We start from the raw sequence: 20,513 nt of genomic DNA on the forward strand, positions 1-20,513 counted from the left end.
ATTTCTTGACTGGTTGTATAAGGATTCGCGGTTCTTGGACTGCTGTGAATTACTTTCGATACGGAACGTAGAACTACCACATAATTGCACTTTGCCCATCCCATCCGTTTCTTTCTTTTCAAATACTGTTTCTCCTTTATCCTGGCCAACAATCGTAAGTATCATCGAACCCTAAAAACTTAATTCTCAGCTACACAAAAAGTGCTTGAAGTATCAAACATCATCATCATATAAAGTAAGTAATGCTGCCTGGCACCCTAAACGGTTCAGTTGTTAGTTCAAACTATATGTAATATAGCGCCCATACTCGCACATATAGTAGATACGTATATATATATAAATTCAGTGCTTGTATAAGTTGTGTAAATCTCTGTCTGCATTTGCTTACCCCATCCATCGTTGCGTGCTTCTGCGTTTTACGGCCAAGGAATAATTGCATTAATTTTGTGGGTTTCGTTTTTGGCAAGTTCACGGTCTGTGAGGGGGAGTATAATGAAAGATCACACACACCAATACTCATGGCATTGTGATCAATCTATAACTGCCTGGTGAGATAGTGCTGAATATAATTTTCATATGGTTTTTTTCATTACATTTTTGTCATTGAGTGTTTTTTTTGGCTTTTTGGTTTTTAAATTTTTGTTTTACTCTTTTTTCACTTGTTTTCAGTCTTTACGATTCACGGCTTTTGTGCATTTGAATTATTCAGTTTTTACTCAATACTTTATGACCGATATAAACGATGCGATGTGTATATAAATTGCTTCAATTCAATGTTCAAGGTGAACGAACAGGCGAACACGTGAGAGCGTGAGAAAGATTTTTGTTTTGTTTTTGATCTGATTTGGATGAGTAGGCGAGAGTGAGTGTGATCGAGCGACCGAGCCGCGAAGAACAATAAAGTTGTGGTGGAATACGTAGATACGACTCGGGGCTATCAACTCCCCCATATACAAATGTGAAAGTGCAGGGTTATTATCATCTTCTTCGATTCTATATGGTGATAGGGTATGCATGTATATAAGTCATATCCTAAAGGTTGGCGTGGCAGAGGGGCAGTGCTTGTTGGGAACTCTCTATAAAAAGGCTTCCATCCCCTAGTGATCCAGCGAGGCTGTTTTCGTACGCTTCCAAAGCGTTTTGAAGAGACCTTTCTTCTTGGGCTTGGGATTGGTGGCCGGTGCCGTTACACCCACAGCTCCATTATCCTTGCGACTATTGGTGTTGTCTTTTTTCTTGTTTGAACCTAAACATAAAATGTTATGAATGACTATGGAATACAGGAGAAGTGCATTGTATCCATGACTTCTTACCAATCGCCTCAAATTCATAGGCATGCTTGCTGTTGCTGTCATCCATGGGTTGTTCGCAATAAGCCTTGTGCTTTCGGTCCTTGTTGTGTTCTGGCCAGGATTAAAGACAAACTTTTATAAAGATACTGATACTAATACAACTCCTGCCGTTACACCCACTTTTCTTGGTTATCAGCAAGCTGGTCACACGCCTGAGTGCCTCACGCGGTGATTTGTTCAAAAAGGAAGGCGTCAGATTCGGTGGCAAAGTCAGTGGTTTACGAGATTGTCCTGTACCGGACATACCCGTCGGATTGTCCCACACACGCACAGAGGCCAAGCGATCAATATTCTCCGTTGAGGCCGGACGCATGCCACGCTGCTTCGGATACCAGCCGCGTGCTGGTGCGCCAGTCATGCGCAGCATCTCATTGGAGGCCAAGGCATGATTGATCGAACGCTGGCGACAAATTTGGGCAGTGCCGTAATTGCCACCTAGATGGGTTCGTAATTGGTAGATAGCTGCATAAGCATTCTAATGGATGCACTCACCTCCAATGCCCAATATGGATGTGCCCATGTTGATGCTGTTGGATGTGCTTGATCTAGGTGCGGTGCGACAGCCACTCGCCGGAAGGGGCTCATTTTGGCGACGATATGGCGTACGTGGTATGTCACAGCTGCATTGGAAGTAGGCAAATTGCATTCAATCATCACTATATCTCCTATACTGGTGGTGCTGCTGCAATCACTCACCCTCTGGCAAAGATTGGTGTTTCAGGAAGACTACATGAGGTTTGCAGGCGATGCTCCTCGCGCGGCGACTGCTTTAGGCTGCGCTTGGTGCCGTAATTGATGTACCTGCGTTGATACGAACCCGACCCCCCATCTCCGCACGAGCTCATGGTACCCATGACTGGGGGTGGGGGCAGCGGTGGCATCTGGCCCAGACCAGTGGGTGTTGTTATGCCGCTGCCACTGCTATAGTGACCAAAGAGCTTGGGGGATCGCTTGCGATACTGCGAGTCAATGCTCCAGGACTTCATGGTGTTGGACGAGTGGCCACCCCCACCGCCGGCACGATGCGGTGGCACCATCGGTGGTCCGGGCAGACCCTCAATAAAGCTGGTCGACTGATGGGCTGGCGCCGGCGGCGGTGGCAGCTCGTCATTGAAGTGACGCACAGCAGCAACGTTGTCGCGACTGCGTCGCGTATGGCTATTGCTGTGCACAGCCGTGCCCGAGGCGGTGGCGTGCACCTCGGCCACAGTGGTGCCGCGATTCGGTGGCGTGGCATTCAAGGCCGTTGGCAGTTCCAGCTGCTTGCGTGGCTCCACCGGAGACGGCGGCAGTGGGGCATCGTAGTCGAAGAGATCCGGATTAGAGCTGGGCGGCGAGGGTGGCAGGGGCCCAAATGCCGGTATCTGCGACAACAGCATCTCTTTGGCGCTCTCCGACTTGTGCACGCCGGGACGAAATTCGAGAATTCGCTTGGCATGGAGCTCTGCGGCAGCCGCAGCCGCAGCCGAGGCCGCAGCAGCAGCAGCTGCCCCTCCAGCAGGTGGCTGGCCTCCAATGGGTATGTCGCCACGGAGCAACGCGCTAATATTGTGCTCAATCTGTTTGAGTGGGGCACAGCCGTAGCTAAAGTCCGACAGCTCTTCGTCCTCCTCCAGAGTGGGGGCCAGATCTGTGTGAGGTGTGGTGGCATTCGAGACCCGTGTGTCTGAAAAAGTGGAACGATATTCAGTTTCAAAGTTTTAAGATTCAGCTTGCGGACACTTACCATTTCCATTGTAAGCAAACATCTCGTAACTGGGATTCCCATTAAGACGCGCCTCATCGAACTCCTCACTGCTCGAGGTGTTGTCCGGCATGGACTCGGCACTCAGTCGCTTCTCTGTCAGCATCGCTGTCTTGCTCTTTGCGGGCTTGATGTGTACCAGCTGCTCCTGGGCCTCGGCAATGTCCAGCGACAGGGCCGCTCTATGGGCTGCGGCCATCTCCAGTCCCCGACGAGTGTGCGCCGCATTCGCCTCGCACTCCTTGTAGATGAAGTTCATCTCAGCAGAAGTGGGGGGCGGTGGCAACGGTGCAGATTCGCTTTGCTCGCTGTCGCTGGTGTAGAACTCGTTGCTAATGGCTCCAGCTCCGCCACCGCCACCGCCACCGCTACCGCCCCCGAGCGAAGTTCGCGGTGGCTTCGGTATGCTAAACACCTCCGATGCACGGGGTGGCTTCTTGGCCGTGGCTCGGCGAATAATGAAGGTCCCCTTGCCCAGCATGCTATGCTCGTTGTACGCAAAGCTGTTGTTGAAGTCGTCCAAGTTCTCTGTTCGCTGCTGCTGTTGTTGCTGCAAAAGGGAGGGGCATAAACATTTGTGGCTTCCATGTGTCGCTTTGAGGTCAAACCTTTTTAGATGTGGCACCACTGCTGGTCCTCTTTGAACCACTAGATTTCTTCTTATTGCTCTTGAAATGAATCTCCCAGGCCACACCGTTCTGTTTGACGGGCGTCAGATCCGTGGAGATGGTGGACTCTTCCAGCGAGTCCTCCGAATAGTCGTCCTCCTTGGTCGGCTTTGAGGAGGCCACATTCATATGGGAAGCCAGGGGCGAGGCCTCGCCGCTTGATGTATGCTGTGAGCCGGACGAGGAGGTGGAACTGTTGGAATGTGGATTGAGCATGTGACAGATCTCCTTGTGCTTCTCCACCGAACTGAGCAGACGCTTGTTACGTGCCCCCTCGCCAGATGCTGCCTTGGCCGATGGACCCGGGTAAATGGTGACCGGATGTTCATTTACGATTGGCTCCGGCAGCTTGGCCAGGTTGCCCCTCAGCACGGCATTGTGCACGGCACTGATGTCGATGCCCAGTGCATTTCGCTCCCCATTGCAGCTGCTTCCCGGACGAATGGAGGCCAATCCACTTGAGGAATCGACCACGGACACGCCACCCAAATTCGAGGCGGCAGAGGTTCTGGCACCACAGCAGGGCAGACTCGAGTAGTTGGAGTTTGTGGCCGGCGTCGAATTTGCACTGCGAGCCTTAGGCTGTGGGGGTTGGGATTGGTTTAGGGGTGCCAGAACAGGGGATGGGAATGTGTGTGCGGTGAATTAATTGGTTTCCCATTAGCCAGAATGCTAGATGGATGGATCCTACCATCCTATTACTCACCAACGTTGTCTGTATTAGTGGCGTTTGCATTTCCTGGCCATGCTCTGCCTCAGATAATTTGGCTAGATTCTCAGCTGTGCCATCGACTTCATTGAAACTTCCCTCGGGCACGGTGTCTGTGCTGGGTGTCTGTGGCACATCTTCCGAATCCTTTTTGGACATGCTGGTTAAGTGAAAATTGATAATCTGTGTTATCATGTTGGAACGTGTGTTGGGAATCTTTTGCATAATTAGATGTGTCGTTTAGTGATGGGCAGATTCGTCTGTTCAATTGTGTGGAAAGGATCGCTTCAATGAATTTCTGACAGAATACATTTTGAAATTTTTGGCACGGCTCTAAATTTTGTAGAATAAAACTGTATATGCCTGCCTTTTTTTAAGTTTTATGGAAACCAATTCATAAATGGAGACTTTTATACCCGTTACTCAGTCCGTGTCTGTGTATGCATATACAATGTCCATATGTACATACATATACAGATACATGTGTATGTATACATATATGCATGTACATAATGAAACCTTATATTTTCGAATATCTACATCATCAATTAAATAACTTCTCAAGCCAATACGCCATTTTAGCCTAGAGCCTAACACACTTCACAAGGCAGAGTGTGCGAACAAAAATTAACAAAGCTGCTTGAAGGGTTGGGGGGTGGGCACTGCAAATAAAGCCGACATCCTCATTCGGGGATCTGATAGACACATACATATGTACATACATACATATGTACATATGTCCATTCTCTACGGAACTGCGTTTTCAGTTTTCTCCTATCTTCAAAATTGTGGATGTAGCTGAATTTCGCTAGCATCGCTTGGTAAATTCATTAACCCAAATTGTACATACTTTTTGCGACTGAGACTCATGTAACCATCATCCTCGGACTGATTCTCGCCACTGTTGCAGTGCAAGGCCACTGGTTTCGTGGCTGCTTCCTCGAACTCCGATATGATGTCGTCGAGGACTTTGATGGGCTCAGGTATGTCATCCAATGAGATGGGCTCCAGGGATTGCAACTGATGTTGTTCGCTGCAAGAAATCAAATGAAAAATGTAATTGGCTCTGCGCTGGCTACGTTGCATGCCCGCCTCCTCTTCCAACATTTCCCAATACACCCAGCAGCAGCAGAAAGGGAAGGAGTATTGGGTTGGGGGGCTCAACAATTTGATTTTAACTCAGTTAAAAATTGCGACATACTTTTGCTTTTGTTGGTCGCTGCTGGCCATAGCTGCTGCTTGCTCCAATGCGGGTTCGGAGTCTGCTGGACCATCAGCGACAGCGGCAGCGGTAACAGCATCCGCCCGGGCATCACCAGCCTCTGTTTCTGCTTCTGCCCCCACCTCCAGTTGCAACGCCTCCTCGGATTCAGTTTCAGCCTCAGTTTCGTTTGAATCGCGTGCTCCACACGATTCAGGTGCTGCTGCCATTATGCGATTTTCATTGGGGACCCCCTCTCCGCACTCCACTCTCCTGCTCTTTCTATTTCTTTTTGTGTAGTTGCTTCTTCTTTTTCTCTTTCCTCTGTGCGCCTCCTCCGCTACGTTGATTATGAAAATGTAATCAATGCGCGCCCACAGACTTCAACGCTGCTGTTGCTGTTGCTGCCGCTGCCTCTGCCGCTGCCGCTGTCAACGTCGCTGATGCTGACGTTGCTTTGTTGTCGGCTCTTTCAATTTTCATCTATGCAACGTGTGAAAGTGATTGCTCTCTCTCGCTCACTCTCTGTCTCTCTCTCCGTCTGTCCTCTACTTCTCTCAATGTTTTCAGGTCATTAAATTCGTCATCGAAATGTTATAGATGGCGATGCTCTTTGTGGGCTCTGTGGGGGTGTAAGAGAGAGAGGTCATGAGATTTACAGTTTGTTTTTGGCATTATTGACTTTGGCTGTCGTTCCAAAGTTCCGGCAGTAAGCTCCCCCCGCTTCAGGCTTTGCTTTGAGAGGAAGGAGGGCATTCGCCATTCATTTGCCGCCGCTATTAATATACATATGTACATACATATGTATAATTAATATTGATTTCGTAGCGTGACATCCAATTAAGGAGCTATTGCATAGCTTCGCGTGCCCATTTTCAGCTTCTACCCATATCAGGGAAAGTCCCTACTAAGGATATGGATATTTACCGTTACGTTTTCTGAGGAAATTGACATTGATTGGCGGCCTAATGGCAGGGATAAGATTTCTGTATGGATATTTTCTGTCAAAATTGACCTTGATTTGTCTCTATCTTGTTTATACGGTGTGGATTACATTCATTTGCCAAGGACTTTTCAATTTTTGTATTATACTTATCATTTTTGGGGGAGCTACGATTTAATGCTACTACTTCAAGATGTGCAATGTTGTTTAGACATTAACTTTGAATTGAAATGAAACCATCTACCGGCTTCGCTTTTGTTCTTTAATTTAAAGGATTTCTGTATATATGTATTTATTTCAGGCCCCCTTTTCGACCATGTCGCACTGTTCCCTTCTCGCCCTTTGTTCCCAATTGAAAAATTCGTTTACATTATTTTAGTATATTCACACACACAACCAATTCTAAAAAATTGTTTAATCAAAAACGGTTGAGCATTGATTTTTCTGTTTGAGTTGTTACCGTTAGGTTCGTCCGATAACTAAAAGAGATTGGAAAATTGAGAGGAGGTGCGAAGAAACAACAACAGCCACAAAATGAAGGAAAAAGAAGAATGAGAATGAGAATGAGAACAGCAACAACGTGAGGCTGGATGGCTGGCGAGAGTGTTAGAGAACACTATTCGCGCACTCCCTCTCTACCCCTTCCACCTAATCTTCCTTCATTCATATTTTCTATACACCGTGGGGGCCTGCCTGCCGGGAGAGAGAGGAGTTTGGGTCAGGCGCATTCACACACAATTTTCACATGACCCCCTTCCCGTCTACTCCTACATTAACAGGCTATATATAAACATGGAAACAGAAAAATTTCTAAAACTTTTTGCAATTGCATTTTAGTTTGGCCTAAAAAAAGTTTGATTTGATTGCAACGGATGCAATGCACTGACGACAACAATAAAACTTTTCAATATTAAAGCTTCTAATACGAAAAAATTCCATTTCCGGTAAAAACGGCAACTGTCCATAGGAGTTCGAACTGCTACAGCCCACCCACACACACACACACACACCAACTCCCACACATTTGCACACAGGGCAGGCAACTTTGTCTAACTGCAAAATTTACTGCGGCTACGTAGACGTCGTTGTCACTGCTTATTCCCGATTCCCGTCTTAGCCTTTGCTTTCCTGAATGAAGTTTCTGCTTGGCAGGGAGTCTGGCATCGATTTTTTCCTATGCAGACACCACTCGCACATACACATGCACAAAACACCCACGCACATACAAACACGTACAGTGAGACGCTGAAGAACAACGAACCGACTTTTTCGGCTTTGCCTAATAATTACAGTTAAAAGCTTTTGCTCATCTCACTGCCAAAAGGTCAAATCCGACAACTTCCAGTTGGAAATGTTGCTAAAAATAGCATAATTCAGCAGTGTTTTCACGTAGGAGGGGGGTAGCGAGAGAGACACGACAATTGTCGGAGGTGGTGGTGGATGGTAGGGCAATTGTAATGACAGACGCCGCGGCGGCGACGACGGCGGCGGCAATAACAACCCAACGGCAACGGAAACGGGAACAACAGACGATGAACAAAACATAATTCTTTTCGCAATTTTGCAATTCGCTTATGAATTACACGAAACACGATACACACACACACACGGAAAAAGATTTCTACCTTCATACGTGCAAGTCGCGATTTTTGATGGTACAGAAGTGCGTTCAAATGGAGCCAACCCGGAGCTTTGTTTATATGACCACAGATTTATCGATAGACCGGGTAAAGAACGAACTTAACCCACTTAAACCCCCCGCTACTAATACAGGTGAACACCTGGAGTTCCGCGGAGAAAAATAATGAGGCTTATAAATGTATCTTGTAGATCCATTTTTCTTCTATAGTTTAGAAAATAATGAACACATTCTTGACCACGAACTTTGCTAAAATTTTTGTATATTCTAAATATTCGTGCGTATGTTTGAACACCCACTGGTCGTCGATGGGTTAATTCTTCTCTCTCTTTATTTACGGAAATCAAATTCCTCGATTTTCAGAATCAGTTGAATATATGTAAATAGCTAGCTAGCACTCTAAGCACTGAATATAATTTTATAGGAAAGATTAATCAATTTTTCACAAGATTGTCGAATCTAAGGATTTATTTTTATTGTATTGTTTAAAAAATAATGATTAAAGATACGAACGAGCAGAATCACACTTAGAGAGAGAGAGAGAGAGAGAGAGAGAGAGAGAGAGAGAGAGAGAGAGAGAGTAGACATTTTCAAATGCTGTTGCAGCTGTCGGCGGGAAGATTGAATTTTCTTAATTTTGTAGCTGGGTCTACATAGTTTATTGTAAGGAAATATTTTAGTTTGTTTCATGCAATACGAATACAAAATTAATCTACATGTATGTATATTCAATATATGTGCCTTTATCCTGCGACAGGTCGCACTGAGTACAGTTACTTTTCCCTGACCAAGATTCTGCGTCTGAGAATTCTCCACTCTGCTCTGCCTGCACCTACATCTGCGAGAGCTCATCGGCAATTGATTCCATGGCTTTTCGCATGCGGTGAGTTTGTCGAGGTGCTCTGAGAGATCTTCTGGGCAGAGGCTTCCCTCGGGTTTGCTTCCTCCATCTGGACTGTTGTTCATCAGCCTTGTTTACTTTTGCAGCCTTTTGTTTTTGTCCTCGCAGCTCCGCCAAGTGCACTTGCACGATGCTTTGCCACATAATCGTTGTCAACATGCGAACGAATATAAGACGAAGACGAAGGCTTAACTCTGTGTTTAGTTTCAACAGTTTCGTACCAATTGATGGACTTAAAGTCCATTAAAGTTTGTAGTTTGTACTTCTTCGTTTCCAAATGAGTTCCTGGCAGTATCTCAAGCTTGGGTTTCTCTGGGTTACCTTTTACTTGTTGGTGTTCTATTTTGTGCTTAGCTTCTGGCTGGACTTTTCTTTGTGGTCTGATTGATGGACTATACCGTGAGGCATTGAACACTTTCCTTGCTAATGTCCAGCTCCTTCGAGTTTCCATGCATGATTATAACTTGTCTCAAGATGTGAGTTTCATAATTGTAAACGTGAAATTTCAATCTGGATCTAGTTTTTGTTGTCTTTGGCTGCTGCCGATTTTTTCAGCACTTCCGCTGCCTTGGCCTTGTTCAGGCGCATCTGCTCCAGGTCCCTTTCCCTTTGCGGTATGATTTCTTTGGTATCTGGTATCCTTGGACATTTTCCAGGCTTTGTCATCGGCTGCGATGTGGATGGCTGTTCTTCGGTTGTCTCTGTTGTTGAAGCCTTCCGCTTGCCCCGCTTGGGACGTGCGGGCTTGGTTTCGGCTTCCGCATCCGCTGGCTCATCCGCCGTCGTCGCAGCTTTCTTGGCCCGCCTGGTGCGCACAACCTTTTTCGGTTTTTCCGGCGTCTCTGCATCGATCTTGCCCGACATCTTGTCAATGGCCAGCTGAACGCGCTTGCTGACCTGCGGCTGTTGCACCCTTAGGGCACTCTTGGCCGTGAAATAGTTGCGAATGGAGCCTTGAATCTTTTTCTCGTTGATTTTCTTAATCACCGGCAGGAGGATGTCGTCTGTCTTGGATGTTGTCCAGCCGAAAGATTTGCGTGTGAATTCTCTTATGGATTCCACATCCGGTGAGCCCCAACTGAAGGCATCCCGATTGTCGTCCACCTTGGGATCCAGATACGCCTCTACCACAGCCATGTTGGGGAAGCCCTCGTGCAGTTCGATATTCTTAAGCTTTTTTCGAAGCGCCAGACGCGCTGAACTGCCTGGCGGGAGGCTGGTGCTGTTGTGTGCTTGCCACCAGTCTCGAAACCTATGCAAAGTGGCTAAAACCGATTGATTGCCGCTGGCGGCTGGGCTTCCGCCATCCGCAGCTGCAGCATTGCTGGCGCTCGAGAATGAGGCGAGAATTTCCAGCGCCGTCACAGCACCAATGCCATGAATCCCTGTGGTATAATCACTGCCCACCAGGCAAGCCAACTGTATCAGCTTGCCCCGATTGCAGTTGAATGTCTGCTCGATCTGCTCGGCCCGGAACTCCAGCACATGCTTGTTCTGGGCAAAGAAATTCTTGTAGACAGTGCGGCCGCCAAAGAGCCAGATATCGCTGTCGTCCGTGATGGTGCCGTGCGTAAGTTCGGTGGCATTAAGGAAGGCACACTGCGCCTCCGCCTCCATGGGCGCCACAATGTACGGGATGCCGAAGAGACGCAGCAGCTCCTGGCAATCAATGCTCATTCGTTGGCTGATGGACATGCCCATGCGGTCCTGCCGATTACGTTCGATTTCCAATTCCTTACGTTCCTGGGACAATTTATCAGCCATCTCCTGCAGCTCTTCGGAGGTCTTCTGCGACTTGAGTGCCTCTGCTGCGTCTCGGATGAGCTCCTGCAACAGCAAAGTTATGGATAAGCTAAGTATTTAGTCGCCTACCTAACGCTTACCTCGGGATCCACAGTCACAGCCGCAGCCGCAGCCGGCTCTGGCTCGTTTGCCTCAAAAAGAGACTTCGACGCTTTGCTGGACCTTTTAGTGGGCGACACTTCCTCATCACTCTCGTTTGCAGCATCAGCAGGCCGTTTGCGATCAGATTTGGGTGTTCGCTTTCTGTAGAATGGTTGCGGCACCTTTGGAGTACCCGGTGGCGTGGCATTTTCAACCGCTGGCGACTTGTCCGGTGTCCGTTTCACAACATAACTTGTCTCGAAGAAATCCTTGATGGATTTATTCTTGCTGGGTGTTTTGTTGGGTGAAATTCGTTGCTTTTGATTGTCATCGCTGTCGCATAACACAATCACTGCCTCGGTCTTGGTGGAACCTGCTTCTTCGGACTTGGCGGTGGCATTGAATTTGGAGACTGCCTCATCGTCGGAGGACAACTCAATGATTGCGCTATTGTTCTGCTTGACTTGCTCCAGTTTTATGTTTTTGACGTCAGCGATTTCCTTCTGCAGGTCATCGAGAATAGAGCTTAGAATAGGCTTTGGTTTTGGCTCGAGAATGGGGATTGATTTGGGCTCGGCCACTGTTAATTTGATATCTCTGATTGCCTCGGTTTCCCTTTTCAGATCGTTCAATATGGAGTCCAAATCAGGTTTGGTCTTTGCCTCGGATGTCTCTTTGTCCTCTTGCAGTTCTGTGAGCATTTCTTCCTGGCTTTCTTGAACTTCGATTGTTTCGTCTGAGATTGGTTTGGGTGAATCTTCAATTTCGTCTGAGATTGGTTTGGGTGAATCTTCAATGAGCTTCACTTCCCCACTCGCTGGCACTTCTATGAAATCTTCACCATCTTCGCTTCCCTCGGCCGCTTTCTCCCTGTCTGATTCCTCTTCGAAAATATCCGCAAACAGATCGTTGGTGGGCTTCAGCTGCTCAGTGATGTCCACACAAATTTCTAGAGCAGGCGCTGCCACTTCCTCCAAATCGGAATCCGTGTCCGTGTCTACAGGCTGCACTTGATTCTCTTTGAGACTTTTCTTGCTCTCGGCAATGGCCTTAGAGAGTTGCTCGGCCTCCTCTGTGGAATCGTTGGCCATATCGTCCTGGACTGCAGTTGTGGCTAGCAAGCGCTCCAGGCTATCCGTGTCATTCAATTGAGTGGACTCCATTATGTTACCCACCTCCTCATCGTTCATGCCGCCATATTCAATCATGTATGCCCTCGCCGGGCCCTTGGCTGCGTGCCGCAACTGTTTGCTTTGGGCGCGATTGAGGCGCAACTCTTGATCCGAGTCGTAGTCGTAGTCCTTCTCATCGTACACCTTCTGGGTCTCTTCCAGTGAGAGGGCCAAGGCTTGTGCCAATTCCGCATCGAATTCGTTGCTGGATGTGGTTGCCTGCTCCGCCTTACTGGATGTAGTTGGCTTCTCCTCATAAACTGGCGGCTTTGTTTCTGGCAGCTCCTCAATTGTCTCCATCTTCGGCTCGATTTTGGCACTCTCCAATGCCTTCTTCTTCAGATCCCTGACAAGCAGGAATCGCGTATGCTCATCCGAGCTTATTTGTCGCGTGCTCTGCTCTATGGCCGTTGGCGTTACAATGCCCTCCTCGCTAAAAAAGTCACACAGCTCGGAGTAGGTAAGCGTGTGTCCGCCCATTTCCTGTTCGGCCTGCTCCAGACTTTCCTGTACGGCGCGTCGCTTCAGCAAACGCTTCATCTGGAAGGAGCAGAATTCATCGCTACGGGCGGGCAGCTCATGCAGGCGACCCCAGGAGGACTGCTTGCGAGTCTCCTTGATGTCGGTGAGGATCTCGTGACGAACGTCGGCGGGCAGGTTCTTAAAATTCTGACTCCTGACATCGATGGCCTGCAGACTCGAATTGTAGGCATGTCGCGCGGTGGACTCGTCAAAAGAGCTATCCGATGTGGCACTGGCACTGGCACTGGTGTAGTCCAAATCCTGATCGCTTTCATCTTGGTTGTCCTGCCCCGCGGCCGAAGACGGCAATTCTGGCAGTTTGAATAGATCATCCTCTTCGTTTTTCGACTTGCTAGCAGGCGGGCGTTTCACTGGTGATTTCAGCAAAAGCTCCGCATTCTTGCCCAGCGCCTGCTGCACAACCTTCTCCCTGGCCAGGGACTGCAGCAGCAGAGCCTGTATGCGGTCTGCTTCGTTGCTGAGTTTATTGCGCTGCTGCTGGCGACGCGCCTGCAACGAGGACATAAGCAAAGGTTAGTCGAGTAAGAGAAAGGTAAAGATGAATCAAAGACGAAACCCACAATTGTATCCCTTTTAAGTTGTGGCGTGCATCCATCGAATATGAAGATGGGACGAACGCGGTAGTAGAGCAGCTTACACAGGCGATGAAACAAGCCCAAGAGATGCGCATTGTTCAGAGCGGAACCCTTGCTGTCCTGGAAACCCTTCACAACCTGATGCAGCCAAATGGATATGTCTGCAAGGCCGTGTTTTCAATTTTCCATTAGAAAGAATTTCACAAAGCCTCGAAATCGAAGACTCACCCACGGCCAGTATTTTGCCCTCCAAAGTGTCAACCGGCACAGGCTTGCCGCATGGCTCGATTAGCTTCCACAAGCCCGTGACTCCCATGCTGCCAATTCACCAATTCCAATAATATAAAACATGCAAAATAAATAATAATTTGTTTGCTGTGAGACGCAAGACGCTGGAGCACACCGGGTTTTAGTGTTGTAAGCGGCGAGGAATAGTGTTGTGAGTGGCACGTGAGTACAGTAGACATTGGAAACTCGCGATTTGTGTGTTTTAATGCTCTATATGACAAGACGTTGCAGCCATTTTTTGGATAATGTAGATAACTTTATAAATGTAAAAAGATTCTTACGAAATATGAATTAAAACATTAATAATTTTTTTAGTTTAAGCTTAAAATTACATCTTCTTTACGTGATTCGATTTGGGGTTATATTTGCTATCCATCACTAAGTTGCCTCTTCGGTTGCTGCTCCACTGCCACTGGCTGAGGCGTCTGCCGCATCCTTCTTGCTGGCTTTGATGTCTTTCTTGTCCTTGACAACTTTGCGATACACTTCCAGATCCTGCGAAAGCGACGGCACGAAACTCTCAAAGTCCAGTTCCGTGAGTGTCTGCATTATATCCTTGGCCGTAATGGTCTTGTGGTTCTGTTTGTGGGCCAGCGCCGTCGAAGAGGACGTCACAAAAATGGCAAAGACCGATGCAGCTCTCGCAATGGCAGCACGGGCCTCCTTACTCACGCTCGCTCCATCGGGAAGGGCCTCCTTGATTAGTCGCGCAATCACCGCATTGGGCAGATTCAGATCCTCTATACGTTCAACCATCCTTGCTGCAATTTCTGGTCGTTTGACTTGCAAATGTTAAATTTTGATGCTGGAGGCGTCCGTCTCTTCCCGCGCAAACAAAACAGCTGACAGTGCTGGGTAGCGACTACGCGCACGCACATGAAATGCAGCGACCTACAACACTAGCAATTTAGTCCACATTTGTTTGCGCTTCATTTTCGCATTCAATTGTTTATATATTTTGGTAAATTATTACCAAAAAGACGGCATAAATGTGCAACCAGCTTCGGCGAGACTTTAAATATATTTTCTGCGAACACAGGTGATACGAGCCTTGTGCGTGTGCCCACGATAAGAAGCGCCGCGCACAGCACATGGAGCAGAGCGCGCCAGGGACGCCAAAGAAGCGCAAACACAGCGAGTATCACGATCCAGACTACCTCTCAACAGCTGCAGCCAATGAGGACTGTGAGAATGCAGCCACCACCCAGCAAAAGCGCACAAAGTTGGAGCCGGAGTCGGCGGCTGAGCAGGAGGAGGAGGAAGAGTTGGTTAAATCATCTCGGCCACAGGGCCCCGTGCCAGACACAACGGAACGGTTCGAACGTATCTATGAGATTGTGCAGGTCGAGTTTCAGAGGGAAATCTCGCTTAAGGATGAGCAGCTGGCCGAGATAGACAGACGACTGCAGCAGGCACGTCATCTGCTGGACAAGCTGCGCTTTGAAGTGGTCAGCGAGTTCTATCGGAAGCAACAGGTTCCTCTCACGGCCAGCGACGTGGCCAAAGTGCGAGGTGGCGAAACCCTTTTTGGCGATGAGAGTGCTGGTCCGCAGCTGCCGCTGCATCCGGCCATTAAGAAGATTGTCGGCAAGCGGCCCATACCCATTCAGAACCACCTGCCGGAACGCACGGCTGCCACACTGGCCAAGCAGACGATAAGGCAGCGAAATCCCGCACACCGTCGGGCCGAGCGTCGCCGACAGCAAAAGATACGCGACCAGGGTATTGTCATTGATCATTCAAAGGACCAACAGCAACCAGCAGTAAATATCAAGGTGGAGGACGAGCTGCCATCCACCAGTCGTCAGGCATACGAGCGACAGCAGCGGCAACAAGTGGAGCTGAATGCCTCGCGATTGAACAACAAGAACAAGTTCCACTTTGTGGTGGGCAATACATCCAAATACATTGGCGGGGATCAGCGGCAAGGGAATAGTGGCCAGGCGCTTGTCTACAAATGGCTAGTCTATGTCCAGGGCAAAGGTCTACCAAAACCGCTGGAGACGTACATCAAGAAGGTGAGTCTTGAGATATTTCAAGAGATAGTTTAACCCATTCCCCGTCTTCCATCTTCGTTGTAGGTGCGCTTTCAACTGCATCACTCGTATCGGCCCAACGATATTGTAGATGTTTATGCGCCGCCCTTTCAACTGAATCGTCGTGGCTGGGGCGAGTTCCCTATGCGGATACAGCTGTTCTTCCAGGATCATCTGCGACAGAAGCCCGTGCAGCTGATGCACACGGTCGTGCTGGATAAGACAATGTGTGGCCTGCATACAATGGGCGCGGAGACTACTCTCGAGATTTGGTTGAGAGCGGAACAAACAAAGGTCAAGCAGGAACCATTTGAGGCTCCCCCAGCACCTGCGGTTGCCCCTTCAGCTCCTGCTGTGGCTCCTCCAGCTTCCTTCCCATCCCCCTTGGAATGCTTGAAGCCCAGAACGATATCCATCACTCAAAACAAGGAGGAACTGGATGACAACCTCTTTGCTGGCATCAACAAGATCGAAATGAGCGACGACATTGAACAGATTGAACCCACGGTTTTGGTCACGGAGCCCCTGAAGCTCAGCTATAGTCCCAAAAAGCAGCCGTCCACAGGAACTATGCATGCCAGACCGCCGCTGCGGCTCAATGCAGCTCCCCTAAGCGCCTCGCGTCCATCTGTCGTCTACCTGCCCGTTCTCAATGGCAAAAGCCCGATCAAGAGCGAGAAATCGATGCGGATGCGACATCCTCAGAATGGACATCGTGCCAAGCAGAACGTAGTCTTCCAGAAGGAGGGAAAGCTGTACATCATCGATCCGCAGCAGAGCAAGCTGAAGCAGGCTTCCCAGCAGCGATCACTTCTAAAGCCGCAAGTTAGTCTGTTGAAGGCGCCGGCGGTCAATCGACGTCATCAGCTGCTGTGCATCCAGCACGATCATGGCTATGCGGACATGACAAGCGTTTACATGAAGGAGGAGCTGCAGGAACTGAACAACACCTTGCAGAAACGTTGGTCAGCATCTCTGGTGACTGCAGCGCCGTTTCGACCCCGGAAACTGGATCACATCTTTGGAAGCGCTCAGTTCAAGAGCATGCGCAGCGCTGTGGAGTTTCTGTTGCGTCGTTTGCCGCTGATAGGATATCCGAAAGTGGAAGAGGAGCCCCCCTTTGTGTGTCCACCCAATCTGGTGGCCTTCCAGGCACAGCCTGCCTTGCGGCAACGTTGCTACGAGTACCTGCGGGCACGGTATCTGCGTCGCTGCATGCTGCAGCACCTGGGATTACAGCAGATGCATGACAGTGGCAAGGAGCTCTACTGGAGTCTGCGTGAGATCGTAAGCTTTGCCCGTCTGCATGGGTATACGCCACCGCTGAAGATGCTGACACCCTCCGAGAAGAGGCCAGTGAAGCTGGGCGGCGGGGAGCAGTTGGCACAGCGTGTCCAGGAGCAATTGAAGGAGGATCCACAGCCGCACCTCTCGGCCTACTGCAGTGTCGGCTCCACAAATCGTATGGATGGTTGGATAGTGCAGCAAACGGGTCGCCTTCAGGGGCATGAGCAAGTAGTCGAGGATCAAGGATTCATCGATGTCTTGGGTGTGGATTTGTCCAATACGCGGAACATTAGTCAGCGTCGTCCACGCTGCGGGCCCGTGGCAAACAATCGCCAGCTGCTGTACCTGCCGCCGCCGGAGCACCTCGAGACAGCAACGCAGCTGGTCCAGGACATGTGCAAGGACATCAACATCAGCCTCGAGGCGGAAGAGTGTACGCCGGGTGTCTCACAGCCGCTGACCCTTACGCTGCTAGGCCGTGTGTTGGGCATGTTCGTGGAGCGTCTGGTGCGCCGCTCGATAGCGGTCAAGCTCCAGCAGGATACCATGGAAGAGCTGCCTACGCCGGCCGCCAATGTGCCGCTCTGCCTGCAGCCATACGACATTGGTCGGGCGATAGCTCAGTGCCCGGAGCTGGACTTCCTGGGGAATAGTCACCTGGGGGTGACTCAGCCGGGGCAGCCGCAGACCTAGAGCCGTGGGAATTTATTTGTTTTTAGCTGCACGCAATTCACAGTTCAAATTCTCCTGGGATATTAGTCGATACCTACGTGTAATTATTTTAATGGATTTTAAGCTTAAAATAAGTAATTAAATTAGTTAATTTAACATTCGTGTGTGTTTGCTCTTCGTCTGAAAAGATAGGGTATTTGAGGGTGCGACTTTTATCGGTGTGCTCAGAAGTATGCTGCAAAATATTTCACACTTGCTTTCCCATCGATTTCCGCCAATTACCGAAATTCTCAATACAACCAAGTGTGGGAGCAAGAGAGATCACTGATATTGTGCATCCTCCTCTTTGCATTGCATTTCTCTTTTGGCGCCCCATTCGATTCTCTCTCTGTATGGCACACGCGCTCCTCCACTCTACTCTCTACTATTTTCATTCATACGGTGGGAGCGCGCATGCTGTTGCTGCTGCTGCTGATTCTGGTCCATCTGTTGATCCGATCCGATTCAGTCCTCTGTTTTTCTCAATATCTTTTAGTCTCTTTTCCAACGTTCGCGCATCAACTTCTTAAAAAAAGAGAAGGAGCTCGCTTCCCGCGCTGTGCAGCGGCCAATTAAATTTAGTTATTTTCAAATAACCACTCCGTACAGTACACAATAATGATTCATGAATAATTATAATTCTAAAGGCTTTTCAATGCGACATTCATTGCGATTCTCCAGTATGTGGTTCTATAATAAGCTCACCGCCCCCCACACCAAGCGTGTGTGTTTGGGTTGCGCGTGTGCGTTGTGTGTGTCTCTCTGTGTCTTTGTGATCGTGTGACAGAAAATGTGAGCGCGCTATAAAGTTCTATTTTTATTTTGCAGTAAAAGCCACAAACGCCGCTGCCCACAGCCAAGTGTCTGCCTGAGATGCAAATGTGTAGTACGAATATGGGTCGGATTCTGTTGCGACGACGCCAAATTGTATTCGCGGCCCAGACGCCGTTGCTCGATCCTTAGATCTCTTTCTGGACACAAGTCCACAAAACATATTTTCCACTTACCCGTCAAGCAGCAGCTTCACACACAGACTTTCGAAACGCCTTGGGGCGTCTTCCAATGATGCCAATCCCGTTTATTCAAATAATCCAAGTAATTTTCGTGCTCTCAACAATTGTCGCCGTCACAGGTAAGAGCGCCACAACCCAATAAAAGCCGCCGAAACTGTTTAGGTGCTGCCGTATCAGTGCAATTTCAATCGGAATGGCAGCCTCCTCTTTCTCATTTTGCACTTGCACTCCCACTCTCTTTCTTTTTGATCTCTTTTTCCCACCCGCCAGATTGTTGTTCGAGTCGAATTCTACTACTTCGCGAGCACACGCTGAAAATTGTGCAGCATCAGCACAATTTTCACAATCACATGCACGAGCATGCCCACGAGCTGCAGCAGCAGATAGAGGAGCATGTGGTCCAGCTGGTCAACCAGATGGAACTGCAGCAACGTCAACAGGAGGAGCAGCAGCAGCAGCAGCAGTTGCAGGCCACAGTCCGGGAAGTTCCACCGGAACCGAATGAAGACGGAGAACTCCTGCCTAACACGGTCGAGGATGCATCCGTCGAACCTATGCTAGAAGAACAGCTACTGGGAGAGCCGCCTGTCAGCAGTACAGAATCCGGGCGAACTGGCGAGAGCACATCCACAACCGATGCTATCACCGACACCACGACGCTCACTACTGTCACTGACACTGGCGAGTTAGCACCCGATGACGACAACTCGCTAAGTACTACGGTGACCTCGCTCTCGACTACCATCACACCACCGCACAAGGTCAAGGATACGACCGAGATCACCATGCTGCCCTGCAGCGACTCCTTCAAGACGAACTTCTGCCTGAATGGCGGCAACTGCTTCCGTTATCCGCTCGGCAACAACAGCCTTTACTGGTGCCGTTGCGCCGACGGCTATGACGGACTGCGATGCGAGTTCAAGAACTGGAACGGTGAGACGCAACGGTACAATTCTCAATTCTAGCTTTCATATATTGTTTCGCTTTGTAGGGGACTATGTGAAGGCACCGCCGGCCCTGGAGGCACACCCGAAGATCCGGATGGCTCGTATTGTCTTCTCCTTTCCCATGCTCATCCTCCTATCGACCATCTACGTTCTGTTTGCGGCCGTATTCATGCTCCGTCATGCGCCCGAGTACCGCCGGAAGCAGCAAGAACTAAACTTGCACAAGCAACGGTTTTTTGTCAGATGTTGAGCCAGTCCCATACCGAGGCCGGGCTGCGGCGTTTTTGTATTATTAATTTTGCCAGCTGGGCAACTCTGCAGTTTGTGTATGCAGTTATTTTTTTGTTGATTTGGAAACGACTTTGGTTTCACAATACTCGAATTTTTTGTAGATGGTAGGACTCTATGACCATATCTTTACGTTGCGCAACGCAAAGTTAACGCTTTAATTTATTGAATACATTTAGTATACTTAGTAGGATTTGATTTTCTATTTAGTTGCAAAAGACGCACACATTACTAATTCTCATATTCTCATTTGTTTCGCTTTTTAAGCTTTCGTTGGAGCTTTTGTAGATTTGTTTTTGTGGTAACATTTTGTTACGTTACGCTACGCTACGTACGTTAAATTAAACCATAACGAAATATTTAGAATGTACTTAGAACATAATCTTAGCGCCTACTCTACTCCTCCAGTTCCCGCGCAACTATTTCCGTAACACTCTGTTACATCCAATCGTATTGTATGGAGAAATGTATTTTTTTTCTTTGTTAGTAGTGCATTAAAGAGAAATGGGACTCATAAAGTACACAAAAAGTTGTCAACTGTGTTTTCGTTTTCAGCTCCGATTTTGGTTGGCTTTACCCTGTAGTGGTCTGGCAGTGAAGCACGCTGTTGGG

The 20,513-nt window shown here is 48.7% G+C and overlaps 5 protein-coding genes across 7 annotated transcripts; 2 read left to right on the plus strand and 3 right to left on the minus strand.

Moving 5' to 3' along the window:
- Nucleotides 1-627: 627 nt before the first annotated feature.
- LOC117902466 lies at nucleotides 628-8,325 on the minus strand. The gene is made up of 11 exons (XM_034813872.1): nucleotides 8,243-8,325; nucleotides 5,675-6,296; nucleotides 5,324-5,506; nucleotides 4,471-4,633; nucleotides 3,705-4,346; nucleotides 3,079-3,646; nucleotides 2,049-3,018; nucleotides 1,845-1,972; nucleotides 1,473-1,787; nucleotides 1,314-1,403; nucleotides 628-1,246 (listed from the first exon to the last, which is right to left on the minus strand). The coding sequence occupies exons 2-11, from the start codon at nucleotides 5,902-5,904 to the stop codon at nucleotides 1,098-1,100; spliced, it is 3,438 nt and encodes a 1,145-aa protein (XP_034669763.1). The 5' UTR covers nucleotides 5,905-6,296; nucleotides 8,243-8,325; the 3' UTR covers nucleotides 628-1,097.
- A 554-nt stretch (nucleotides 8,326-8,879) lies between these two features.
- Nucleotides 8,880-13,825, minus strand: LOC117901033 (DNA repair protein complementing XP-G cells homolog). Of its 3 annotated transcripts, none has more exons than XM_034811635.1 (5): nucleotides 13,560-13,824; nucleotides 13,317-13,492; nucleotides 11,832-13,245; nucleotides 11,041-11,798; nucleotides 8,880-10,984 (listed from the first exon to the last, which is right to left on the minus strand). In XM_034811635.1, exons 1-5 carry the CDS (start codon nucleotides 13,645-13,647, stop codon nucleotides 9,674-9,676), a joined length of 3,747 nt encoding a protein of 1,248 aa, XP_034667526.1. In that variant the 5' UTR covers nucleotides 13,648-13,824; the 3' UTR covers nucleotides 8,880-9,673. The 3 variants fall into 3 exon arrangements, with proteins under 3 accessions (XP_034667526.1, XP_034667528.1, XP_034667525.1); XM_034811637.1 differs by having other exon boundaries at nucleotides 11,041-11,777; nucleotides 13,560-13,823; XM_034811634.1 differs by having other exon boundaries at nucleotides 11,041-13,245; nucleotides 13,560-13,825.
- Nucleotides 13,826-13,983: 158 nt separating this feature from the next.
- LOC117901040 (DNA polymerase epsilon subunit 3) lies at nucleotides 13,984-14,466 on the minus strand. The gene has a single exon (XM_034811649.1). The coding sequence runs from the start codon at nucleotides 14,373-14,375 to the stop codon at nucleotides 13,998-14,000; it is 378 nt and encodes a 125-aa protein (XP_034667540.1). The 5' UTR covers nucleotides 14,376-14,466; the 3' UTR covers nucleotides 13,984-13,997.
- A 47-nt stretch (nucleotides 14,467-14,513) lies between these two features.
- LOC117901035 lies at nucleotides 14,514-17,775 on the plus strand. The gene is made up of 2 exons (XM_034811640.1): nucleotides 14,514-15,637; nucleotides 15,701-17,775. Exons 1-2 carry the CDS (start codon nucleotides 14,711-14,713, stop codon nucleotides 17,633-17,635), a joined length of 2,862 nt encoding a protein of 953 aa, XP_034667531.1. The 5' UTR covers nucleotides 14,514-14,710; the 3' UTR covers nucleotides 17,636-17,775.
- Nucleotides 17,776-18,141: 366 nt separating this feature from the next.
- LOC117901039 (protein gurken) lies at nucleotides 18,142-20,419 on the plus strand. The gene is made up of 4 exons (XM_034811648.1): nucleotides 18,142-18,333; nucleotides 18,482-18,785; nucleotides 18,937-19,599; nucleotides 19,658-20,419. The coding sequence occupies exons 2-4, from the start codon at nucleotides 18,716-18,718 to the stop codon at nucleotides 19,861-19,863; spliced, it is 939 nt and encodes a 312-aa protein (XP_034667539.1). The 5' UTR covers nucleotides 18,142-18,333; nucleotides 18,482-18,715; the 3' UTR covers nucleotides 19,864-20,419.
- The last annotated feature ends 94 nt before the right edge of the window (nucleotides 20,420-20,513 follow it).

The sequence above is a fragment of the Drosophila subobscura genome, chromosome U (assembly GCF_008121235.1).
Source record: "Drosophila subobscura isolate 14011-0131.10 chromosome U, UCBerk_Dsub_1.0, whole genome shotgun sequence".
In the NCBI taxonomy this organism is placed as follows: domain Eukaryota; kingdom Metazoa; phylum Arthropoda; class Insecta; order Diptera; family Drosophilidae; genus Drosophila; species Drosophila subobscura.

What these genes read in the sequence shown, in the direction of transcription:
- LOC117901040 (XM_034811649.1), bottom strand. Translation starts at nt 14,375, where the DNA reads ATGGTTGAACGTATAGAGGATCTGAATCTGCCCAATGCGGTGATTGCG.
- LOC117901033 (XM_034811634.1), bottom strand. Translation starts at nt 13,647, where the DNA reads ATGGGAGTCACGGGCTTGTGGAAGCTAATCGAGCCATGCGGCAAGCCT. An exon ending in AACTTAAAAGGGATACAATT is followed by an intron (nt 13,246 to 13,316) that starts GTGGGTTTCGTC and finishes TCCTCGTTGCAG; the next exon opens with GCGCGTCGCCAGCAGCAGCG. An exon ending in CTGTGACTGTGGATCCCGAG is followed by an intron (nt 10,985 to 11,040) that starts GTAAGCGTTAGG and finishes TTGCTGTTGCAG; the next exon opens with GAGCTCATCCGAGACGCAGC.
- LOC117901035 (XM_034811640.1), top strand. Translation starts at nt 14,711, where the DNA reads ATGGAGCAGAGCGCGCCAGGGACGCCAAAGAAGCGCAAACACAGCGAG. An exon ending in TGGAGACGTACATCAAGAAG is followed by an intron (nt 15,638 to 15,700) that starts GTGAGTCTTGAG and finishes TCTTCGTTGTAG; the next exon opens with GTGCGCTTTCAACTGCATCA.
- LOC117901039 (XM_034811648.1), top strand. Translation starts at nt 18,716, where the DNA reads ATGATGCCAATCCCGTTTATTCAAATAATCCAAGTAATTTTCGTGCTC. An exon ending in AACAATTGTCGCCGTCACAG is followed by an intron (nt 18,786 to 18,936) that starts GTAAGAGCGCCA and finishes CCCACCCGCCAG; the next exon opens with ATTGTTGTTCGAGTCGAATT. An exon ending in CGAGTTCAAGAACTGGAACG is followed by an intron (nt 19,600 to 19,657) that starts GTGAGACGCAAC and finishes TTCGCTTTGTAG; the next exon opens with GGGACTATGTGAAGGCACCG.
- LOC117902466 (XM_034813872.1), bottom strand. Translation starts at nt 5,904, where the DNA reads ATGGCAGCAGCACCTGAATCGTGTGGAGCACGCGATTCAAACGAAACT. An exon ending in GTGGTGCCACATCTAAAAAG is followed by an intron (nt 3,647 to 3,704) that starts GTTTGACCTCAA and finishes TCCCTTTTGCAG; the next exon opens with CAACAACAGCAGCAGCGAAC. An exon ending in CTTGCTGATAACCAAGAAAA is followed by an intron (nt 1,404 to 1,472) that starts GTGGGTGTAACG and finishes AATCCTGGCCAG; the next exon opens with AACACAACAAGGACCGAAAG.